Genomic DNA, 20,345 nt, shown 5'->3' with positions numbered 1-20,345 from the left:
GAGGGGATCGGTGGTCTAACTATTGTAAAGGAATACTGAATGTAAGTATTCAGCCACTGACATTTTATTGAGACCCTGGACTGGAGGACCGCTTTACAAACACGCTGAAAGCCTACCATGGACAGACATTCGCCACAGTAAAAGGAAGCATCTGTGAGGGAGAGCAAAAAATTATTCACACCAGGGCTCTTCTTGAGACATGAATCTTCCTCTTCATAGGGCTTCTTTTAGGAGACCAAACAGATGATAGTCTGAAAAGTCAAGATCAGCATAACAAGGCAGGCGCTCTGGCACAAGACAAGTACAAGCAGCAGTGTGCAGGCGTGCCTTCTCATGCACCAACCCAACGCTTATGGATAGCTCTCTTCTGCTTTTTGTGCACATTTTAGCCTTCAGCTCTTCAGTGAGCATCTCACAGTAACACACACTGGTGACCACAACCTTTTTCCAAATAATCTGCCAATACTGGCCCTTCAGAATCCCAATTATTTGTGACTCACACATTTTAAATCCTGCACAGACAACACGCATTTTTGACCTTGGTTCTCTTTCTCAAATCTATTTTTTCTCATAGTCTAAGTTCAAGCATCAGGTGACATGTAAAGTAGATCCATGAATGACAAAATAGAGAAATAATCTGTACAACACTAAACATTGGCATTTTTATTTTGCTTTTCTGAATATAGAAAAAATGCTCAAGTTACTGATTTAGGCTGCAGCTATACAGCGACATGAAGATGTGCAACATAAGATTGTAAGATGAAGTTTTGATAAAAATGCAATTGTGCTGCGACCAACAGGCGCCGCAAAATGTGGCAGAAAACAGTCAATGATAGTTCTGTGCATAATACGTTCACTAGACTAGGGTTCCAGGGGGTCTTGTGGCAAAAAAAGACAAAGATTGCAAATGCCACATTAGTAGTTACTGAAGAATATTGTCCTGCAGAAACCCAGCGAGATAGAATTGCTTCCAACTCTGGTCCCAAACTCAGCAACCAGTGGGTGTCACTGTGACTCTCACTCTATATAAAAATTAATCGCAATGTGGAAGCATGACATCTTATGTTGCACAACTATTAGGCACCTTTGAAAGTAAATCTTAAAAAAAGCGCTAAGGAAACCATTTCATAACTGTAGATCATTATACTTCTCACTTAAATGTAAATACATATAAAAAATATTTAAATGGGTTGTCCATTTCTCAGATATTGACTTACCCTCACTAATCAGCTGTTTACAAGCCCTGCTGACACTGAAAGGTGAGAGTGTATGGTGCTAGGACATCACAGCTCCGTACACTGTGTAGTAGCCGTTCCCCGCTACTGGAGCTCAGCTCCCAATTATCTCAATAAAATCTGAGCTGCAATAACGGAGAACATCCACTGTACAGTGTAAGGAGTGGTGGTGTCCTTGCTCAGGTTTCAGGAGATGCAAACAGCTGCTCAGTGGGATGCTGGGACACTTAGACAAGCGCCTTCACATTTTATTCTTCATTCATACCATTTTCTTGCTTTCAGGGGCTGTCCAGACTTCTGATTTTCATGAGCTATCCGTTGTCATCGGTACCAGATAGTGAAGGTCTTGTACCTGGAACCCCCACTGATCAGCTGTCTTCACCTCTGGTCAGACATAAGCAATGCATGAAGGCAGAACAGCAAAACTGTAGTGGCCGTTCCCAGGTACTGTAGGGCAGTTCCAATTCAACTGAGTAATAGTTGAGCTTCAGCTCTAAGCAGTGGCAACTACAAAAGTGCGCAAGTGTGCGGTTATGGCCTTTTACACTGTTCACATGCAGTCCCCACCGGCGTGGAAAACAGCAGGTTGGGGTGGGGTACCAAGTGTCAGCCCTAAACTGATGTAATTTTGAAGATCTATCCTCAGATAGATAAATACATATCAAAAGCCTTGTTCCCCTTTAAGAAAGAATAATATCCCATTTAAATACAAGTCCTTGAGCTGTTCTCTTCTGTAAGTGTGCCATAGTGCCTATAATGCCTTACACCAAGGCTTTCTACACATTAAGAAACAAGGCTGTTCCCAATAACTATTTCTTCAAATCAATAAGGGTGACAATCAGCTGAATTTGTGTGCTACATAACAGACAGTCAAATGAACAGCCGTTTATGTACTATATGTATGGGGCAGGTCTGCCACCACGAGAGCCACTGACATGGTTCCTCCACTCTGGTTCCAAGAGGGATACGTAATGAGACCCTTCAGGATTCGGGTAACAAAAAGAATACAGGTCACATGAAAGGAGGGCTTGGTTAAGATTCAAAATGAGAACAGAAGTTATTTTTTCACCATTTCATCAAGTTTAAATAAAAAAAATTAATAGAGAATTTGCCCCCAGACATTAATATACATAAGCAATGTCCAATGACAGCACAAAGGGTAAAGGATCAATCCCTCCATCGGTGGCCACACTGTAGATTGCAACACTTGTAGAATGTAGTCATTGGCTCATCAGCTGATCTGGTCTGAATCTGCATGAAAAAAGCTCTTGGATGCTCGCACTTAGGGCACGTTTCTGGAGGGACAAGAACATAACCAAGTTACACAATGAAGATGCATCAATCCTAATGTAACGTGGCTGGTGTTCTGTGTATCGTACCTACAAGTGTGTTCCACCCAGCCTGGCTACGTGGCTAATCCACCCAGCCTGGCTACGTGGCTAATCCACCCAGCCTGGCTACGTGGCTAATCCACCCAGCCTGGCTACGTGGCTAATCCACCCAGCCTGGCTACGTGGCTAATCCACCCAGCCTGGCTACGTGGCTAATCCACCCAGCCTGGCTATGTGGCTAATCCACCCAGCCTGGCTACGTGGCATTTACGTAGCTAATCCACCCAGCCTGGCTACGTGGCATTTACGTAGGTAATCCACCCAGCCTGGCTACGTGGCTAATCCACCCAGCCTGGCTACATGGCATTTACATGATGCAGGAAAGCAGGTGGTAAAGTCCTGCATGGGAGATGTGTGTCAACGAGGTGGCCAGCCTCAGGGGCCATTATATGGCATCTGAATCAGAATTTTTGCGATACATTGCAATTATTTAATATAGGAAACTGTATTTAGTCTTGTCAATTTTATAACTGCTGATGTATAAAAATGGCTGCAAAAACATCCACTTGAGGATGAAAGTCGGACTATTATTTTTAGATGCCAAGCCTACACTTAGTACCATGAGTAACCCTTACCTGCAGTCGAGTCCACGTTTTCCCATGCTGCAGAGCCTCCCAGCACATCATCCACCTCCTTCAGTTTGGGGTATTTTCGGCTAGTTACCTAAAAGGAAGAAAGATCCCAAATATGACTAGTGAGATTATTATTTATGCAAAATTCCCAAGTGTAGACCACTAAAGAACATAAATCAATTAAAGAGATAGGGTAATAAGATAATGGCAATGGTGAAGGGACAGAGTTAACTCATTGTTAAATGGGTTGCCCACTATTAGGACAACCCCTTCTCAATCTGAATGTTTGCCCCTGTGAAAATAAAAACACACAGTCCCCTTCTGTGCCAGCACTCGTGTTCCTGGGGCTCACGTAAGGTTGTTATGACACGTGAACCCTGCATGCAATCAGTGCTGGTGTCACTGTCCCTGCGTTTGGACACATTAGTATTCAAGAGGCTACTTGATTACTATACTGAATACAAATTGATGATCCTTAATAGTGACATGCAGCCACCAAGCCTCTCGCCCACAGGTGTCACGTGGTGACAGAATAGTAAGTGGCTGGTCCTGCAGCAGCCGGTAACACTGCACAGCTCCGGGCACCCCTACCCCAGCAGTCACACTGACCCCACACAGAACTACTAGGGTGAGGCGGCCATGCAGCCCTGTGATCTACTTTATACCACGTCTATGGCCGACAGACACATACTGGATAGCCCGGACTATACGGCGAGGGCGGCCATTGTGTAAGGCTGTAACCATGGCACCAACGCCCTGATTGGGTATAACGCAGATTACACGGCACACGACAACCTTACACAGCAGCCTGAGGACACAGTCGCTCCCACCAGCCTTATACTGAGGCGCTGTAAGACTAGTGGGGGACTCGGAGGCACAGAACCGCAGACACAGGGGGGCCCGGTGGTCTCTGGTCACCTCTACAGACTGTTGCTAGGCAACAAACTTGCCCTGGAGATACTATTAAACATTCACTGTGGAGACAGAGGGCGCCTGTGCGGGAAGCCCGGCGAGAGCCGACACCGCAGCTTATACACACGGCCCAGACCTTCCGTCAGAAGCCGTAACACGCACTGACCTTGCGGTTGATATTGTGCACATAGGGGCAGGTATTGCAGGCGAACCTGTAGCACTTCTGCCCCTCCTCCACAATCAGCACATTCCCACAAGTCGGGCAGAACAGCAGCATGCCGCCCACACGCCAGCACCGGACCGGCACACTGCACTACTTCCGCCAATACTTCGGCCGTGGTGACATATTTCCGCCCTCCGTCCGCCAGCAGTATGACGTGTTTCCGCCCACAGGTCACGTGTTGCAGTGTGCTTCCGCTAGTCTCTGTTCTGGTCTCCATGAAGCATGATGCTTAGTGACAGGAAGCTTCCCGTGCTGTGCAGCAGGTGAGTGGCGCCATGGTCGTCACAGGTGCATTACTGCTCCTTGTGCTGGAGAGGGCGCCATGGTCCGTGTTATGCAGGTGCATTACTGCTCCTCGTGCTGGAGAGGGCGCCATGGTCGTGTTATACAGGTGCATTACTGCTCCTTGTGCTGGAGATGGCGCCATGGTCGTGTTATGCAGGTGCATTACTGCTCCTTGTGCTGTAGAGGGCGCCATGGTCGTGTTATGCAGGTGCATTACTGCTCCTCATGCTGTAGGGGGCGCCATGGTCGTGTTATGCAGGTGCATTACTGCTCCTTGTGCTGTAGGGGGCGCCATGGTCGTGTTATGCAGGTGCATTAATGCTCCTCGTGCTGTAGAGGGCGCCATGGTCGTGTTATGCAGGTGCATTACTGCTCCTCGTGCTGTAGAGGGCGCCATGGTCGTGTTATACAGGTGCATTACTGCTCCTCGTGCTGTAGGGGGCGCCATGGTCGTGTTATGCAGGTGCATTACTGCTCCTTGTGCTGTAGAGGGCGCCATGGTCGTGTTATACAGGTGCATTACTGCTCCTCGTGCTGTAGAGGGCGCCATGGTCGTGTTATACAGGTGCATTACTGCTCCTTGTGCTGGAGAGGGCGCCATGGTCGTGTTATACAGGTGCATTACTGCTCCTCGTGCTGTAGAGGGCGCCAATGTCGTGTTATACAGGTGCATTACTGCTCCTCGTGCTGTAGAGGGCGCCATGGTCGTGTTATACAGGTGCATTACTGCTCCTCGTGCTGTAGAGGGCGCCAATGTCGTGTTATACAGGTGCATTACAGCTCCTTGTGCTGCAGAGGGCGCTCAGCTGGATAAGCCTGTCATTTAGTGTTCGCTGTTATCAGCCATTGCGTTGTGGGTGACATTGCCTCTGATCTCTCTCCTTCTGACATGACGAATTGTCATTAATTGTCCTGACAGTGGTCAGCAGCTGGATGGAGCGCGGCGGCCATCACCCCCACTCCGGGCCGCCGGCCTCCCAGGACTCTGCGCGTACTTAGGATGTCACATGAGTCTGCTCTGAAAGCAGGAGACAAGTGACTATGGTCTGCTGATCGCTGTGCTGGCAGTGATCGACGTCGCCACATCTGCCTCACCCCATAATCAGGGCCGTATTTAGAGTTTATGCTGCCCTAGGCACTTTTCGTGGTGCCTCCCCCATTGGTGAGTATGACTAATGCAGACCCTCTCGGCAGTGACTAAGGCTACTTTCACACTAGCGCCGTGCACTGCACGTCGCTATGCGTTGTTTTGCAGAAAAAATGCATCCTGCAAAAGTGCTTGCAGGATGCGTTTTTTCTCCATTGACTTGCATTAGCGACGGTTGCGTCGTGTTGCGTCACCACCAAAAAACGTTGCATGGAACGTTTTTTGGTGCGTCGAGAACGTCTTTTCCGACCGGCCATGCGTGGCCGGAACTCCGCCCCCGCCTCCCCGCACCTCACAATTGGCCAGCGGATGCGATGAAAAACAGCATCCGCTGCCCCCGTTGTGCGGCGCTTTCAACGCTAGCGTCGGTGCGCTGCAATGACTTATAGCGACGTGCAGTACACGACGCTAGTGTGAAAGTAGCCTTAGGCTACTTTCACATCAGCGATTTTTGCCATTTGCGGAAGATCTGGCAGTTTTTCTGCATCTGCCACATAGCAGATCACTTACAGCAACACTGTGTTCGGCCTCATTCATTCCCTATGGGACTTGCAGACATGTGCAGCATTTGCGGTTTTGCTGTGATCCAGAAAATGCGGTACTTGCAGCAATGGAAAGAAAAGTTGCTAGCAGTGTTTTTTGTATCACCACAAGTGCCGCATATGTCCGCAAGTAGACATCACTACCTGACCCTGCACCTTGCTAGCTCATCCCTAGCATCCCTCTCTGACCTAAAACTACACTATAAAGCTTAGAAAAACAATTTATTAACTGACATTCCTACGATAATGAGGGCTCCAGGCTACGGCGTAAGTGCATTGTTTTCCCTGTGGAGGGATTCAGGAAGACGGCCGCCACAGGCGGCGCATGTGCAGACTGAGATCGCATCTGGACCAAGATCCGAATCTCCACCTTCGGTGGCCCACAGCTTCAGAAATATGGCCGGCAGGAAAGCAATGCACTTCACTTAGGCTAGGTTCCCATTGCGTTAATGGGATAGCGCTAACGGACAGCGTTGCACGGCGAAATTAACGCCGTGCACCGCGTCCGTTAGCGCTCCCATTTCCGGCAATGTTAGAGCGCATTGCTAGCGCGTGTCATTTTCGGCACGCGCTAACGATGTGCCGGTCTTTTGTAGCGCGCCTCGGACGCTGCTTGCAGCGTCCGCGGCGCGCCAGAGGTCCGTTCCCCGCTCTCGCAGATCGGGGATCTGCGAGAGCGGGGACGTTAACGCGACCCCTGAACGCGGCCCCGAAAAAGACATTGCGTTAGCGCAATCCGCTAGCGCTCGCGCTAAACGGATTGCACTAACGCAATCTGAACAGCCTTAGCTCTTACCGCCAACATTGGGCCCGCAGCATTGCACGGATGTGACACCCCCTCCTCCCATTCAGGGCCCGCTGCATTGTCCCACTTCTGCCACTGCAGACTTCCAGAGGAAGGGACTCTGCCTCCTGTGATCCTGTTTACAAGGCGGGAAACCGCTATTACTGGATCGGGGACGCTATTACAGGGCAGGGACATGTGTATGTATGCACACACAGACTGCACAGGGGGACACAGTAGGCACACACAGACTGCACAGGGGGACACAGTAGGCACACACAGACTGCACAGGGGGACACAGTAGGCACACACAGACTGCACAGGGGGACACAGTAGGCACACACAGACTGCACAGGGGGACACAGTATGCACACACAGACTGCACAGGGGGACACAGTATGCACACACAGACTGCATAGGGGGGCACAGTAGGCACACAGACTGCACAGGGGGCACAGTAGGCACACATACATAGACTGCACAGGGGGGCACAGTAGGCACACACAGACTGCACAGGGGGCACACATACACAGATTGCACAGGGGGGCACAGTAGGCACACACACAGTCTGCACAGGGGGCACAGTAGGCACACACAGACTGCACAGGGGGCACAGTAGGCACACATACACAGACTGCACAGGGGGCACAGTAGGCACACATACACAGACTGCACAGGGGGGCACAGTAGGCACACATACACAGACTGCACAGGGGGCACAGTAGGCACACATACACAGACTGCACAGGGGGGCACAGTAGGCACACATACACAGACTGCACAGGGGGGCACAGTAGGCACACACACACAGACTGCACAGGGGGGCACAGTAGGCACACACACACAGACTGCACAGGGGGGCACAGTAGGCACACACAGACTGCACAGGGGGGCACAGTAGGCACACACAGACTGCACAGGGGGGCACAGTAGGCACACACAGACTGCACAGGGGGGCACAGTAGGCACACACAGACTGCACAGGGGGGCACAGTAGGCACACACAGACTGCACAGGGGGGCACAGTAGGCACACACAGACTGCACAGGGGGGCACAGTAGGCACACACAGACTGCACAGGGGGGCACAGTAGGCACACACACACTGCACAGGGGGGCACAGTAGGCACACACACACTGCACAGGGGGGCACAGTAGGCACACACACACACACTGCACAGGGGGGCACAGTAGGCACACACACACACTGCACAGGGGGGCACAGTAGGCACACACACACACACACACTGCACAGGGGGGCACAGTAGGCACACACACACACACACACACACTGCACAGGGGGGCACAGTAGGCACACACACACACACACACTGCACAGGGGGGCACAGTAGGCACACACACACACACTGCACAGGGGGGCACAGTAGGCACACACACACACTGCACAGGGGGACACAGTAGGCACACACACACTGCACAGGGGGACACAGTAGGCACACACACACTGCACAGGGGGGCACAGTAGGCACACACACTGCACAGGGGGCACAGTAGGCACACACACACTACACAGGGGGGCACAGTAGGCACACACACACTGCACAGGGGGGCACAGTAGGCACACACACACTGCACAGGGGGCACAGTAGGCACACACACACAGCCAGCACAGGGGGGCACAGTAGGCACACACACACTGCACAGGGGGACACAGTAGGCACACACACACTGCACAGGGGGGCACAGTAGGCACACACACACTGCGCAGGGGGGCACAGTAGGCACACACACACTGCACAGGGGGCACAGTAGGCACACACACACTGCACAGGGGGCACAGTAGGCACACACACACAGCCTGCACACACCCATCACAAGCCAGTGCCACCAGAGCCCAGCAGTCTCCAGTGAGCAGTAGAGCAGAGCCTCAGCAGGATAACCCCGCAGCAGTGTGCCGGCATGAGTGCCTCACTTCAAGCCGAGGTCTCGCTCTGGCCCAGTGTTCTCTACTTACCTGTCAGATCCCAGGACCGTCCTAACCAGCTGCGATCTGGACTGGGGACGCTGTGCCGCTCTGGATCTCCTCCTTCCAGTCAGGTGAGTTCGGCAGACACTGACTGCACACAGAGTGGGCGTGTCTGTAGTGCAGGGATGCAGCTGCCGACACCCAGCCTTTAACCCAGCAAGCAGCCAGAAGCTGGGGGACCGTCCCAGGGGCATCTGAGCCCTGCGCCCCAGCCCAGCCTGCCCCTGGTGGGATCCGATACTCCCACAGCAGCCGGAAGACAGGTGGGTGGGCGGCCCGACACAGGACTATGAGGCAGAAACTGAACTTGGCGCCTCAGCGAGGAGGGGGTAGGGCTTGCACTGTGACTTGTCTCAGGCACCAACATATATGACAGAGGAGTGACGTGGCAACTTTTTCAATTTGCACTGTGACTTGTTTCCGGATCCCTGTGCAGTACACATGAGGGCGGCGCGCTGTATCTGACACCCCCGCAGCAGCCATAAGACTTAGGAGGGCGGGAGAAGGGAGGGCGGGCGGACCCGCGGACCCGGACTATTTAAAAAAAACCCAAAAAACACCTTGCCTTGCTCAGGTGCCGCCCCCCGCATCTTACCGCCCTAGGCACGTGCCCTCAAGTGCCTAGTGGCAAATACGGCCCTGCCCATAATGGCGTCTCTGATGGCTCCACCGGCCCATCAGGGCAGTCTGTGTCTGAGCCGCACCAATAAAGATCTTGTCTCTTTTAGGAAATGGAGGTAAATGTGAATTCGGGGTACGAGTATGATCCCAACCTTTCAGGAGGTGAAATCAAAGAAGAAGATGCGGAGGAGGAGCTGCCACATGCGGAAGTCGTAGACCTATTCCAGGAGGGTCTCGCAATGTTGGTCCAGGACCCCCTGCTGTGTGACCTGCCCATACAGGTACGGCGCGGCTTGTGGTCTCCTCTGATTAAGGCCGCTTCTAATCCCAGGGCCACATTGTCAGGCTGGATCAATTCCAAAGGTCTCAATAAAAGTGAAATTCTGATCTGGGACATTTACCAAATGCCACAAATGTCAGATGTTACCGGACTCCCACATAGGAGGAGCCGGCCGGCCAGCGCTGGATTGTGCTGGTCTGTGCCTGGGATGGATTACAGCCGCACTCACTGTAACCTATCAATGGCTGAAAGTGAGCAGGGACAGGGAGAATAACATGTCACTTTCTCCCTGCAGCTGCTCCAGTAATGCAGGCAGACATGGGTTAAATGCTATTTACATGCAGATGAGCAATATATCTGCAGGTAAGCAGCAGTTTCGGAGCTGACAGGTGCACTTTTTTCTTTCTTTGCCAGTCTTACATGTGTTTTCCATGATAAGAAAAAGCTTAATACAATATAATATCACTTTCCAGTTTCCATTGTGTTTACTGATGTTTGACCGCTCCCTTTTTTAATTGCAGGTTACATTAGAAGAAATAAATTCCCAAATTGCACTTGAATTTGGTCAAGCAATGACAGTCCGGGTGTGTAAAGGGGACGGGGAAGTGATGCGTAAGTGTTATAGCCAGGGCAATGACCATGTGTGTCACACCATTTGTGTGGGCACTTTTATAATGTCTGATATTAGGAAACACCAAACTGAACGGATGCGGTAGGAGTCTTCATTTTAGTGTGTTCATTGATGGTATCGCTGTAATCCAGGTAGTGACTCCCAGACAGTGAGGGCAGCATAACAAAGGCTTAGCCTCCAAATGTTTAAAGCTGGACCAGGAGTGTACACACAGAAATTACGGGCCTCAAAGCAAAATCCTAATACCACCCCTCCTAAAAAATACGGCGGAGTATTCAGGGTTACGGCAATAGGAAAAGGCAAAGAACCACTCATAAAGTATGCACACCACCTATAATACTATAAATACAGAAAACTTTATTGACACAAAAGCTAAAAACAGTTAAAAACAATATGTCAAAATCCCTTATGAAATCTGCTACCGCAATATCAATAACAATGTAACTCCTTGATACTTAGATAAACCACATGGAAACCAAAGAATTATTTGGGACTCCTGGCACTGCAGGACCCTGCGTGATGTATATCTGTAACTGCAGGACCCTGCGTGATGTATATCTGTAACTGCAGGACCCTGCGTGATGTATATCTGTAACTGCAGGACCCTGCGTGATGTATATCTGTAACTGCAGGACCCTGCGTGATGTATATCTGTAACTGCAGGACCCTGCGTGATGTATACCTGTAACTGCAGGACCCTGCGTGATGTATACCTGTAACTGCAGGACCCTGCGTGATGTATATCTGTAACTGCAGGACCCTGCGTGATGTATATCTGTAACTGCAGGACCCTGCGTGATGTATACCTGTAACTGCAGGACCCTGCGTGATGTATATCTGTAACTGCAGGACCCTGCGTGATGTATACCTGTAACTGCAGGACCCTGCGTGATGTATATCTGTAACTGCAGGACCCTGCGTGATGTATACCTGTAACTTCAGGACCCTGCGTGATGTATATCTGTAACTGCAGGACCCTGCGTGATGTATATCTGTAACTGCAGGACCCTGCGTGATGTATATCTGTAACTGCAGGACCCTGCGTGATGTATATCTGTAACTGCAGGACCCTGCGTGATGTATACCTGTAACTGCAGGACCCTGCGTGATGTATATCTGTAACTGCAGGACCCTGCGTGATGTATACCTGTAACTGCAGGACCCTGCGTGATGTATACCTGTTTCTGCAGGACCCTGCGTGATGTATATCTGTAACTGCAGGACCCTGCGTGATGTATATCTGTAACTGCAGGACCCTGCGTGATGTATATCTGTAACTGCAGGACCCTGCGTGATGTATACCTGTAACTGCAGGACCCTGCGTGATGTATATCTGTAACTGCAGGACCCTGCGTGATGTATATCTGTAACTGCAGGACCCTGCGTGATGTATATCTGTAACTGCAGGACCCTGCGTGATGTATACCTGTAACTGCAGGACCCTGCGTGATGTATATCTGTAAATGCAGGACCCTGCGTGATGTATACCTGTAACTGCAGGACCCTGCGTGATGTATATCTGTAACTGCAGGACCCTGCGTGATGTATATCTGTAACTGCAGGACCCTGCGTGATGTATATCTGTAACTGCAGGACCCTGCGTGATGTATATCTGTAACTGCAGGACCCTGCGTGATGTATACCTGTAACTGCAGGACCCTGCGTGATGTATATCTGTAACTGCAGGACCCTGCGTGATGTATATCTGTAACTGCAGGACCCTGCGTGATGTATATCTGTAACTGCAGGACCCTGCGTGATGTATATCTGTAACTGCAGGACCCTGCGTGATGTATACCTGTAACTGCAGGACCCTGCGTGATGTATACCTGTAACTGCAGGACCCTGCGTGATGTATACCTGTTTCTGCAGGACCCTGCGTGATGTATATCTGTAACTGCAGGACCCTGCGTGATGTATATCTGTAACTGCAGGACCCTGCGTGATGTATATCTGTAACTGCAGGACCCTGCGTGATGTATATCTGTAACTGCAGGACCCTGCGTGATGTATACCTGTAACTGCAGGACCCTGCGTGATGTATACCTGCAACTGCAGGACCCTGCGTGATGTATACCTGCAACTGCAGGACCCTGCGTGATGTATACCTGCAACTGCAGGACCCTGCGTGATGTATACCTGCAACTGCAGGACCCTGCGTGATGTATACCTGCAACTGCAGGACCCTGCGTGATGTATACCTGCAACTGCAGGACCCTGCGTGATGTATACCTGCAACTGCAGGACCCTGCGTGATGTATACCTGCAACTGCAGGACCCTGCGTGATGTATACCTGCAACTGCAGGACCCTGCGTGATGTATACCTGCAACTGCAGGACCCTGCGTGATGTATACCTGCAACTGCAGGACCCTGCGTGATGTATACCTGCAACTGCAGGACCCTGCGTGATGTATACCTGCAACTGCAGGACCCTGCGTGATGTATACCTGTAACTGCAGGACCCTGCGTGATGTATACCTGTAACTGCAGGACCCTGCGTGATGTATACCTGTAACTGCAGGACCCTGCGTGATGTATATCTGTAACTGCAGGACCCTGCGTGATGTATACCTGTAACTGCAGGACCCTGCGTGATGTATACCTGCAACTGCAGGACCCTGCGTGATGTATACCTGCAACTGCAGGACCCTGCGTGCTGTATACCTGTAACTGCAGGACCCTGCGTGCTGTATACCTGTAACTGCAGGACCCTGCGTGCTGTGTACCTGTAACTGCAGGGCCCTGCGTGCTGTGTACCTGTAACTGCAGGGCCCTGCGTGCTGTATACCTGTAACTGCAGGACCCTGCGTGCTGTATACCTGTAACTGCAGGACCCTGCGTGCTGTATACCTGTAACTGCAGGACCCTGCGTGCTGTATACCTGTAACTGCAGGACCCTGCGTGCTGTATACCTGTAACTGCAGGACCCTGCGTGCTGTATACCTGTAACTGCAGGGCCCTGCGTGCTGTATACCTGTAACTGCAGGGCCCTGCGTGCTGTATACCTGTAACTGCAGGGCCCTGCGTGCTGTATACCTGTAACTGCAGGGCCCTGCGTGCTGTATACCTGTAACTGCAGGGCCCTGCGTGCTGTGTACCTGTAACTGCAGGGCCCTGCGTGCTGTATAGCTGTAACTGCAGGACCCTGCGTGCTGTATATCTGTAACTGCAGGACCCTGCGTGCTGTATATCTGTAACTGCAGGACCCTGCGTGCTGTATACCTGTAACTGCAGGGCCCTGCGTGCTGTATACCTGTAACTGCAGGGCCCTGCGTGCTGTATACCTGTAACTGCAGGGCCCTGCGTGCTGTATACCTGTAACTGCAGGGCCCTGCGTGCTGTATACCTGTAACTGCAGGGCCCTGCGTGCTGTATACCTGTAACTGCAGGGCCCTGCGTGCTGTATAGCTGTAACTGCAGGACCCTGCGTGCTGTATATCTGTAACTGCAGGACCCTGCGTGCTGTATATCTGTAACTGCAGGACCCTGCGTGCTGTATATCTGTAACTGCAGGACCCTGCGTGATGTATATCTGTAACTGCAGGACCCTGCGTGATGTATATCTGTAACTGCAGGACCCTGCGTGATGTATATCTGTAACTGCAGGACCCTGCGTGATGTATACCTGTAACTGCAGGACCCTGCGTGATGTATACCTGCAACTGCAGGACCCTGCGTGATGTATACCTGCAACTGCAGGACCCTGCGTGATGTATACCTGTAACTGCAGGACCCTGCGTGATGTATACCTGCAACTGCAGGACCCTGCGTGATGTATACCTGTAACTGCAGGACCCTGCGTGATGTATACCTGTAACTGCAGGACCCTGAGTATGTGATATATATCTGGCCCCCCTCTGACCAGCTGTTATTGGTGATGGTGGTAACCGTCCAGAACTCCTCGATTGTGAAGCTGCTCCGTCTTGTGGCTGTGACAGGGTACTGCACATCCTCCTCATATTGATCGGACGCCGACTGGTCAGACATCGATGACCTTTCTTAAGGATAGGTCCTCAATGATGGATCTTGATTCATGCCTCTGGGGTACATTTTCATGGGGATAACTGGGTGAGATTAAACCATTTTTTTTTCTTACAATGCACTATTCTATCGCTTTATGAGCCCTACAATATGGTCTCGTGTTTTGGTTTTTTTTTTTCTTAATTTTGTTCCTGTCGATGAGCTCAGCTCCTTTTTAATGGTATTAAAAGTAAATTTTTAGTTTATTTTTATAATCTATCTATATTATTGTTTGAGAGACCGGTACCACTGTAATTGGTTGGGACTTTTGGTTGATTCATATAGAATAGTGATGGGCGAATAGCATTATTGCTTGGGTGATCTCTGAGTATTTGTTAGTGCTCGGAGATTTCGTTTTCGTCACTGCAGCTACATGATTTACGGCTGCTAGACAGGCTGAATACATGTGGGGGTTCCCTAACAATCAGGCCTTCCTCACAAGTATTCAGCCTGTCTAGCAGTCGCAAATCATGCAACTGAGGCAACAAAATCTCCGAGCACTAACAAATACTCAGACACCACCCGAGCAACGAGTATACTCGCTCATCACTAATAAAGAACAGTTACCTGTGTTCTTCTTTGAATGAAGCATACAGGATTTACAGCAGAATATACATTTTTTTTTTTTTTTTTTTTAATACATGACATTAAGAGTTCAGTCTGTGATCTCCCTCTGGTATCAGTGACGCTGCTGGTACACGGCTATAACCCTCTCTTACCACAGGGCTGTTTTATAAAGCTGCTATACCTTCTAGTATAAGGATTCACCACTAGAGGGCGCTGAAGGCTAACAGCGGATGTCTATACGTAATGTAAGGGGCACAACATCGCCGCTCTGCAGGCCGTCCGTGGCCTCTGCCGAGGCTGCAGCTTCTCTTCTATTCACTAGAATGGGCAAGAATCTGCCGCACTCGTCAGCGATCACTACACACTGCGCAGTTCTGCTCCTTACATTGCAAGCCCACACAGACATGAGAAGAACATGCTAGATGCATGCAGATATTAACATTGATGATTTGTTTTTTCTTTATTACAGCATATTTGTAGGTTTTTTTTTTTTTTAAGGAAACCCTATCATAGAGGTCAGGGTGATACAATAACACAATTACATGTAAGTGTATAACATACATGAGGCTAAATTGTAAGTTACTTTGCTGCATTTTAGAATATAGTAAGTAACTGCTTAGGTAGCGTTTCCTCCCATTAGGTATCAGAACCACACATGCTGTGGGCGCCCACCATGACTGCATTGTACAGGCTTGTAGAACACACAGCTCCATAATGTAATCCCTCGGAGAATAGTGATTATCTCCTAACTGTAGATGTCCATGGTGGTGTCAGTAATTGATCCCATTCTGTCCTATAGGGCAGTGACTGCACAGAAGGACGTGTGTGAATGATGCTCCCATGTACTGTGCTATATCGCCATCTGCTGGTGAACCTGTGTATTGCTGGCCGTGTGGATTTATCATTATTTTCAGTTTTGCAACATATGGTACAATATCCATGCAGTAGAATGATGCAGAAGTACTTTACATGTTCTGTATGTTTTCTTGCAGCTGTAGTTGTTATCCAGAATGCCACGGTTCTAGATTTAAAGCGAGGAATCCAGCGCTACGTGCAGCTAAAGCACCAGAGGGAAGGAGGAATCCAGCATATCAGCTGGTGAGCGCTGTAGTGTATTCTGTGCATTCTTTGTGGATCAGTGATGTGATGACTGACGCACATTTCCCTATTACTAGGAAATATGTCTGGAAAACGTACCAGTTGTCCTTTTCTGGAGAGAAGCTGGATAATGATGAGAAAAGTCTCCGGGAGTAAGTCCTGTCTATTCTGCTGTGTGCGGAGCGGAGATGGGTGATGTTCTCTCTCTACAGGCAGCTATATTCTAGTTATGTGAGTAAGTAGGGGCAGAAGAGGCCAGTTCTGGCCACCCATCATACGGTCCGCATCTCCGGCCTCTTCACTATAGGCCCAGGCTTCAGTCCCCGTCCATGCGGCAGCTCTCTGCACATCATAAGGCTGCGATGACGGTGACCTTATGACTCCCAGTTATCTCCTGTCTGGACATGGCCGGGAGTCTGGCCTATAATGAAGAGCACAGTGAAAAGAAGATTTGACGACGGCCGGAGAGGTCAGCAATGAGGCGAGTATGTTAGTGGGAGCAACAAGGGGAGAGGTGGATTGGAGGCGGGTGTGGAGTTATTGTTGCAAATTATAGATCCGGATGGAGGAAGGAATAAAGAATTTGGTTATTTGCCAAAGAAGGGGGTGAGATCTCAAGCCAAGAGGTAAATTTGGGGTAAAAGGTAATGCATGCAATTCTAAGAGGTGTCCTCTGCCAGTAGTAAGACTAGAGAAAATTAAGAGCCCTGGGGCAGAGTCTTGAGGGCCACAGAGAGACCAGACAGACGTATGTGAGTTATAAGACTCTAAAGGCCTGATTCATTATTACATTTCCACCTGTTTTTTTGGTTAGTTTTGAGTGTGTTTATCATGTTTTTGCTTCGCTCAAATTGTTTTTTATTTTTTGCCTTTTTTTTTTTTTACATGTATTTTATGTTTTCCTGTGTTTTTTTTTTTTTTTTTTTATATATAATGTTCACCATTATGAGCGGGGTTTGGCGTTTCTGGATATTTTCAACTGATTCACCAATTTATAAAAGTCACAACACTATGTAAATGTACTGCAGTTTTCCCCTGGATTCTTTTCTTTTGTGTTTTTTCAGAACTTTAGTGGAACAAATGACTTTTTAGTTGCAAAAAAAAGGTTAAAGACAAAAACAAAAAGCATTAGGCACAAGAAATGTCAACAAATACTACAAGACAAAAAAAAGTGACTTAAAAACCATCTCGCAAATGCTGAATCGGACCCTAAATGTCCAGTTGTTGAGGTTTGGCCCGTTACTGAAATGAGGCTTTGTTATACCTATTGACTGAAGTATTTAATGTCTTTTAGGTACGGGATTAAAAATCGGGATGAAGTGGTTTTTATTAAGAAACTCAAAGATAAGTACTGATTGGGTCAGTGACATTATATCTCGTTCCCTAAGTTGTGAATGATTTTGTCATTAAGTAGATATCTGTAAATTACAGTTTCGGTAGCATTTTCCTGGTGGTAACGCTGCAGTGCTGCAGGACATATAGGAAAATCCTATGGAGAAGAGGAACAGATTGCAGCAGGACTCGCTGAGCTTAGGCCGGGGTCACACAGGCGTATAACACGGCCGAGTGCTATGTGATAAAACATGGCATAGCACTCGGCCCAGTGTTACTCTATGGTGCAGATCACATCAGCTGTTATTTTCTCATGCTGATTTGGCATGACAGAACAATGGCAGCATCCTGCGGGTGCATCCGAGAATCGTAGCGTGTGAAATCTTGGACTGCACTCTGATGTCATCTGAGTACAGGGTGGATAAAAATCAATGTTTTTTTAAAAAAATCAAAAAAATCGGATTTTTTTGATTTAAATCGGATTTTTTTCAATCTGCTTTTTGAGGAAAATATTTTACCATCCAAAGGTTCTTCCATCATGAGATAAAGCTGAGTTGTTTAACTCAGTAGAATAAAGGCTGTATATGTGTAACATTCACAATGCCATGCTCTTCCAGAGGTTTCTGTAGGATGCTGACTATCCAACAAGTTTGGGCATGTCAACTGAATGGAAAAAGAAACTAAACCAAAAGTGAAACCAAGCTAGAAGTGTGGAATTAAAGGGGCAGTATGAACAAAATGTGGAGGCTATTAATAGTTTATACAATTAAGACATGCTGCTTTTAAACACCTACCTATTGCCATATAGTAAAACAAAAAAGATTTTTACTTACTTTGGGGTCCCCCCCTCACCCTGGCGTTAGATCGTTGCCCCTAGTTTCGTCCGTGTAACTATGGGCGCACATGCGCACTGCTCTCACTTCTCATTTTAATCGTGATTTATATTAAAAAAAACCTTTTGATTTAAATCAGTGATTTAAATCATGATTAAAATCATGATTTAAATCGATCCGATTTAAATAGAAAAAAATCTTTTGATTTAAATCGTGATTTAAATCATGATTTAAATCGGCGTGATTTAAATCAATCCACCCTGTCTGAGTACAGTCTGATATACACAGAGTCAAGCCAAGGAGGAGATGGAGAAATTGCTTTCTCCATCTCCTCTGCACCTGTGCTCTGTTTCAAGAGGATCAAAGCACTGACACTCAGATCACACTCGCAGCAGGGCAGGAGCCGAAGGTCATTAGCATCTTGCATCGGATGCCATACGCTAGTGTGACTCCAGCCTTGTAGTAATAATTCAGCCTGTTTCACTTGCGTCACTGAGGAACTAATTGTAGCTAAACAGAAGCAAGCGCTCTGCAGACCCAACACTGTTGAATAAATGTCTAAGCACAATTTACACTAGGCCTGGTTGGCATTAGAATATGTATAATCATTCATTCGTGTGTGTGTGTGTGTGTGTGTGTGTGTATATGTGTGTGTGTATATGTGTGTGTGTGTGTATATATGTGTACACACACACAGTGTGCAGAATTATTAGGCAAGCTGTATTTTAGAGGATTATTTTTTTTATTATTGATTAACAACTATGTTCTCAATCAACCCAAAAGACTCATAAATATCAAAGCTTAATATTTTTGGAAGTTTTTGGTCGACCCAAAACAGCCTGTACAGAAAAAAATAAACAACTTGTTGCTGAAACATTTGTTCAGAGTCCAAAAAAGTCCACCAGAAGAGTCTCTTTAGAATTGGGAATTTCAGGAGCTTCCATCATGCGAATCCTGAAATCTGTTGGGTGGTAAGCGTATCGTCCACGTCTAATTCATGGTTTATTGGAGGAAGATCCAGACAGGCGGCTGCAATTTAGTGAGATTATGCTGAACGAAATTGGAGAAAATCCAGTAATTTTAGATAACATTATGTGGAGCGATGAAGCTTCTTTCAAATTATCTGGCCATATTACAGGCATAATTGTATTTACTGGTATAATGAGAACATGCATTTAACATTAGAGCTGTGCAAATTGTGATGGAAAACAGTTTGAGCACCTGGGTTGATAAAATGTAAGGGCTTTTGTATTCTTGTTCAGAATAAAATGTTATGCTTGTGTTAGTAAATATAATTTTATATATAATCAAAATAAATGTTATTATTTTCTGTCCACCTACTTTTGGACCACCCTGCATATATCTCTCTCAATTTAAAAAATAATAAAGGACAGATCCGGTTTTCTATGTTACCTGCAATGGAGCCATGAAAAACGTAAGGAAGTGTTCAATGCATTTTGTGTCATTTACCCAAATTCAGTCCTGAATGTAAATATTCCAGGCTTTTATTACTGTAGGTGGAGATATTCGCTGTATGGGGTCTCACTGTCTTCTGTCTTTATTTTTACAGAGTCCATTATGTGTGGAAGTATCCTGTGATAAATGACTCCGCCAGATCGGTCTATTTATTCTAATCTTTTATTAATTACTGTCTTGTATAATAAAACATTCAGAAATCTTTTTATCATTTATTTTGGTTGTCCACAGCTAGGCTTTATGTGAAAGTATCAGATTTTATCATATTTGTTCAATACTAGATCACTAGGAGAAGCTACAGTTTGAGGTTGTCAGCTCCTTCTTGTATTGCTGGAACAAATAGTAAATATGCAGTGTTTGGATAGATCTTGTAGAATTAGAAGGTGCTGCAAAGCCTCTTCAACTATC

At 48.0% G+C, this 20,345-nt stretch overlaps 2 protein-coding genes across 2 annotated transcripts; one reads left to right on the top strand and one right to left on the bottom strand.

Annotated features, from left to right (window-relative positions):
- Positions 1-648: 648 nt before the first annotated feature.
- POLR3K (RNA polymerase III subunit K) lies at positions 649-4,594 on the bottom strand. Its single transcript, XM_077275297.1, has 3 exons — positions 4,277-4,594; positions 3,202-3,289; positions 649-2,530 (listed from the first exon to the last, which is right to left on the bottom strand). The coding sequence occupies exons 1-3, from the start codon at positions 4,385-4,387 to the stop codon at positions 2,403-2,405; spliced, it is 327 nt and encodes a 108-aa protein (XP_077131412.1). The 5' UTR covers positions 4,388-4,594; the 3' UTR covers positions 649-2,402.
- Positions 4,470-20,152, top strand: SNRNP25 (small nuclear ribonucleoprotein U11/U12 subunit 25). The gene is made up of 7 exons (XM_077275296.1): positions 4,470-4,596; positions 9,806-9,979; positions 10,500-10,590; positions 16,191-16,296; positions 16,374-16,448; positions 17,591-17,655; positions 20,032-20,152. Exons 2-6 carry the CDS (start codon positions 9,809-9,811, stop codon positions 17,649-17,651), a joined length of 504 nt encoding a protein of 167 aa, XP_077131411.1. The 5' UTR covers positions 4,470-4,596; positions 9,806-9,808; the 3' UTR covers positions 17,652-17,655; positions 20,032-20,152.
- The last annotated feature ends 193 nt before the right edge of the window (positions 20,153-20,345 follow it).

This window comes from Ranitomeya variabilis, chromosome 7 (genome assembly GCF_051348905.1).
Source record: "Ranitomeya variabilis isolate aRanVar5 chromosome 7, aRanVar5.hap1, whole genome shotgun sequence".
Taxonomy (NCBI): domain Eukaryota; kingdom Metazoa; phylum Chordata; class Amphibia; order Anura; family Dendrobatidae; genus Ranitomeya; species Ranitomeya variabilis.
This window is presented reverse-complemented; position numbering and strand designations above follow the sequence as displayed.

What these genes read in the sequence shown, in the direction of transcription:
- POLR3K (XM_077275297.1), bottom strand. Translation starts at nt 4,387, where the DNA reads ATGCTGCTGTTCTGCCCGACTTGTGGGAATGTGCTGATTGTGGAGGAG. An exon ending in TGCACAATATCAACCGCAAG is followed by an intron (nt 3,290 to 4,276) that starts GTCAGTGCGTGT and finishes TCTTCCTTTTAG; the next exon opens with GTAACTAGCCGAAAATACCC. An exon ending in AAACGTGGACTCGACTGCAG is followed by an intron (nt 2,531 to 3,201) that starts GTAAGGGTTACT and finishes TTGTCCCTCCAG; the next exon opens with AAACGTGCCCTAAGTGCGAG.
- SNRNP25 (XM_077275296.1), top strand. Translation starts at nt 9,809, where the DNA reads ATGGAGGTAAATGTGAATTCGGGGTACGAGTATGATCCCAACCTTTCA. An exon ending in AGGGGACGGGGAAGTGATGC is followed by an intron (nt 10,591 to 16,190) that starts GTAAGTGTTATA and finishes GTTTTCTTGCAG; the next exon opens with CTGTAGTTGTTATCCAGAAT. An exon ending in GATGAGAAAAGTCTCCGGGA is followed by an intron (nt 16,449 to 17,590) that starts GTAAGTCCTGTC and finishes AATGTCTTTTAG; the next exon opens with GTACGGGATTAAAAATCGGG.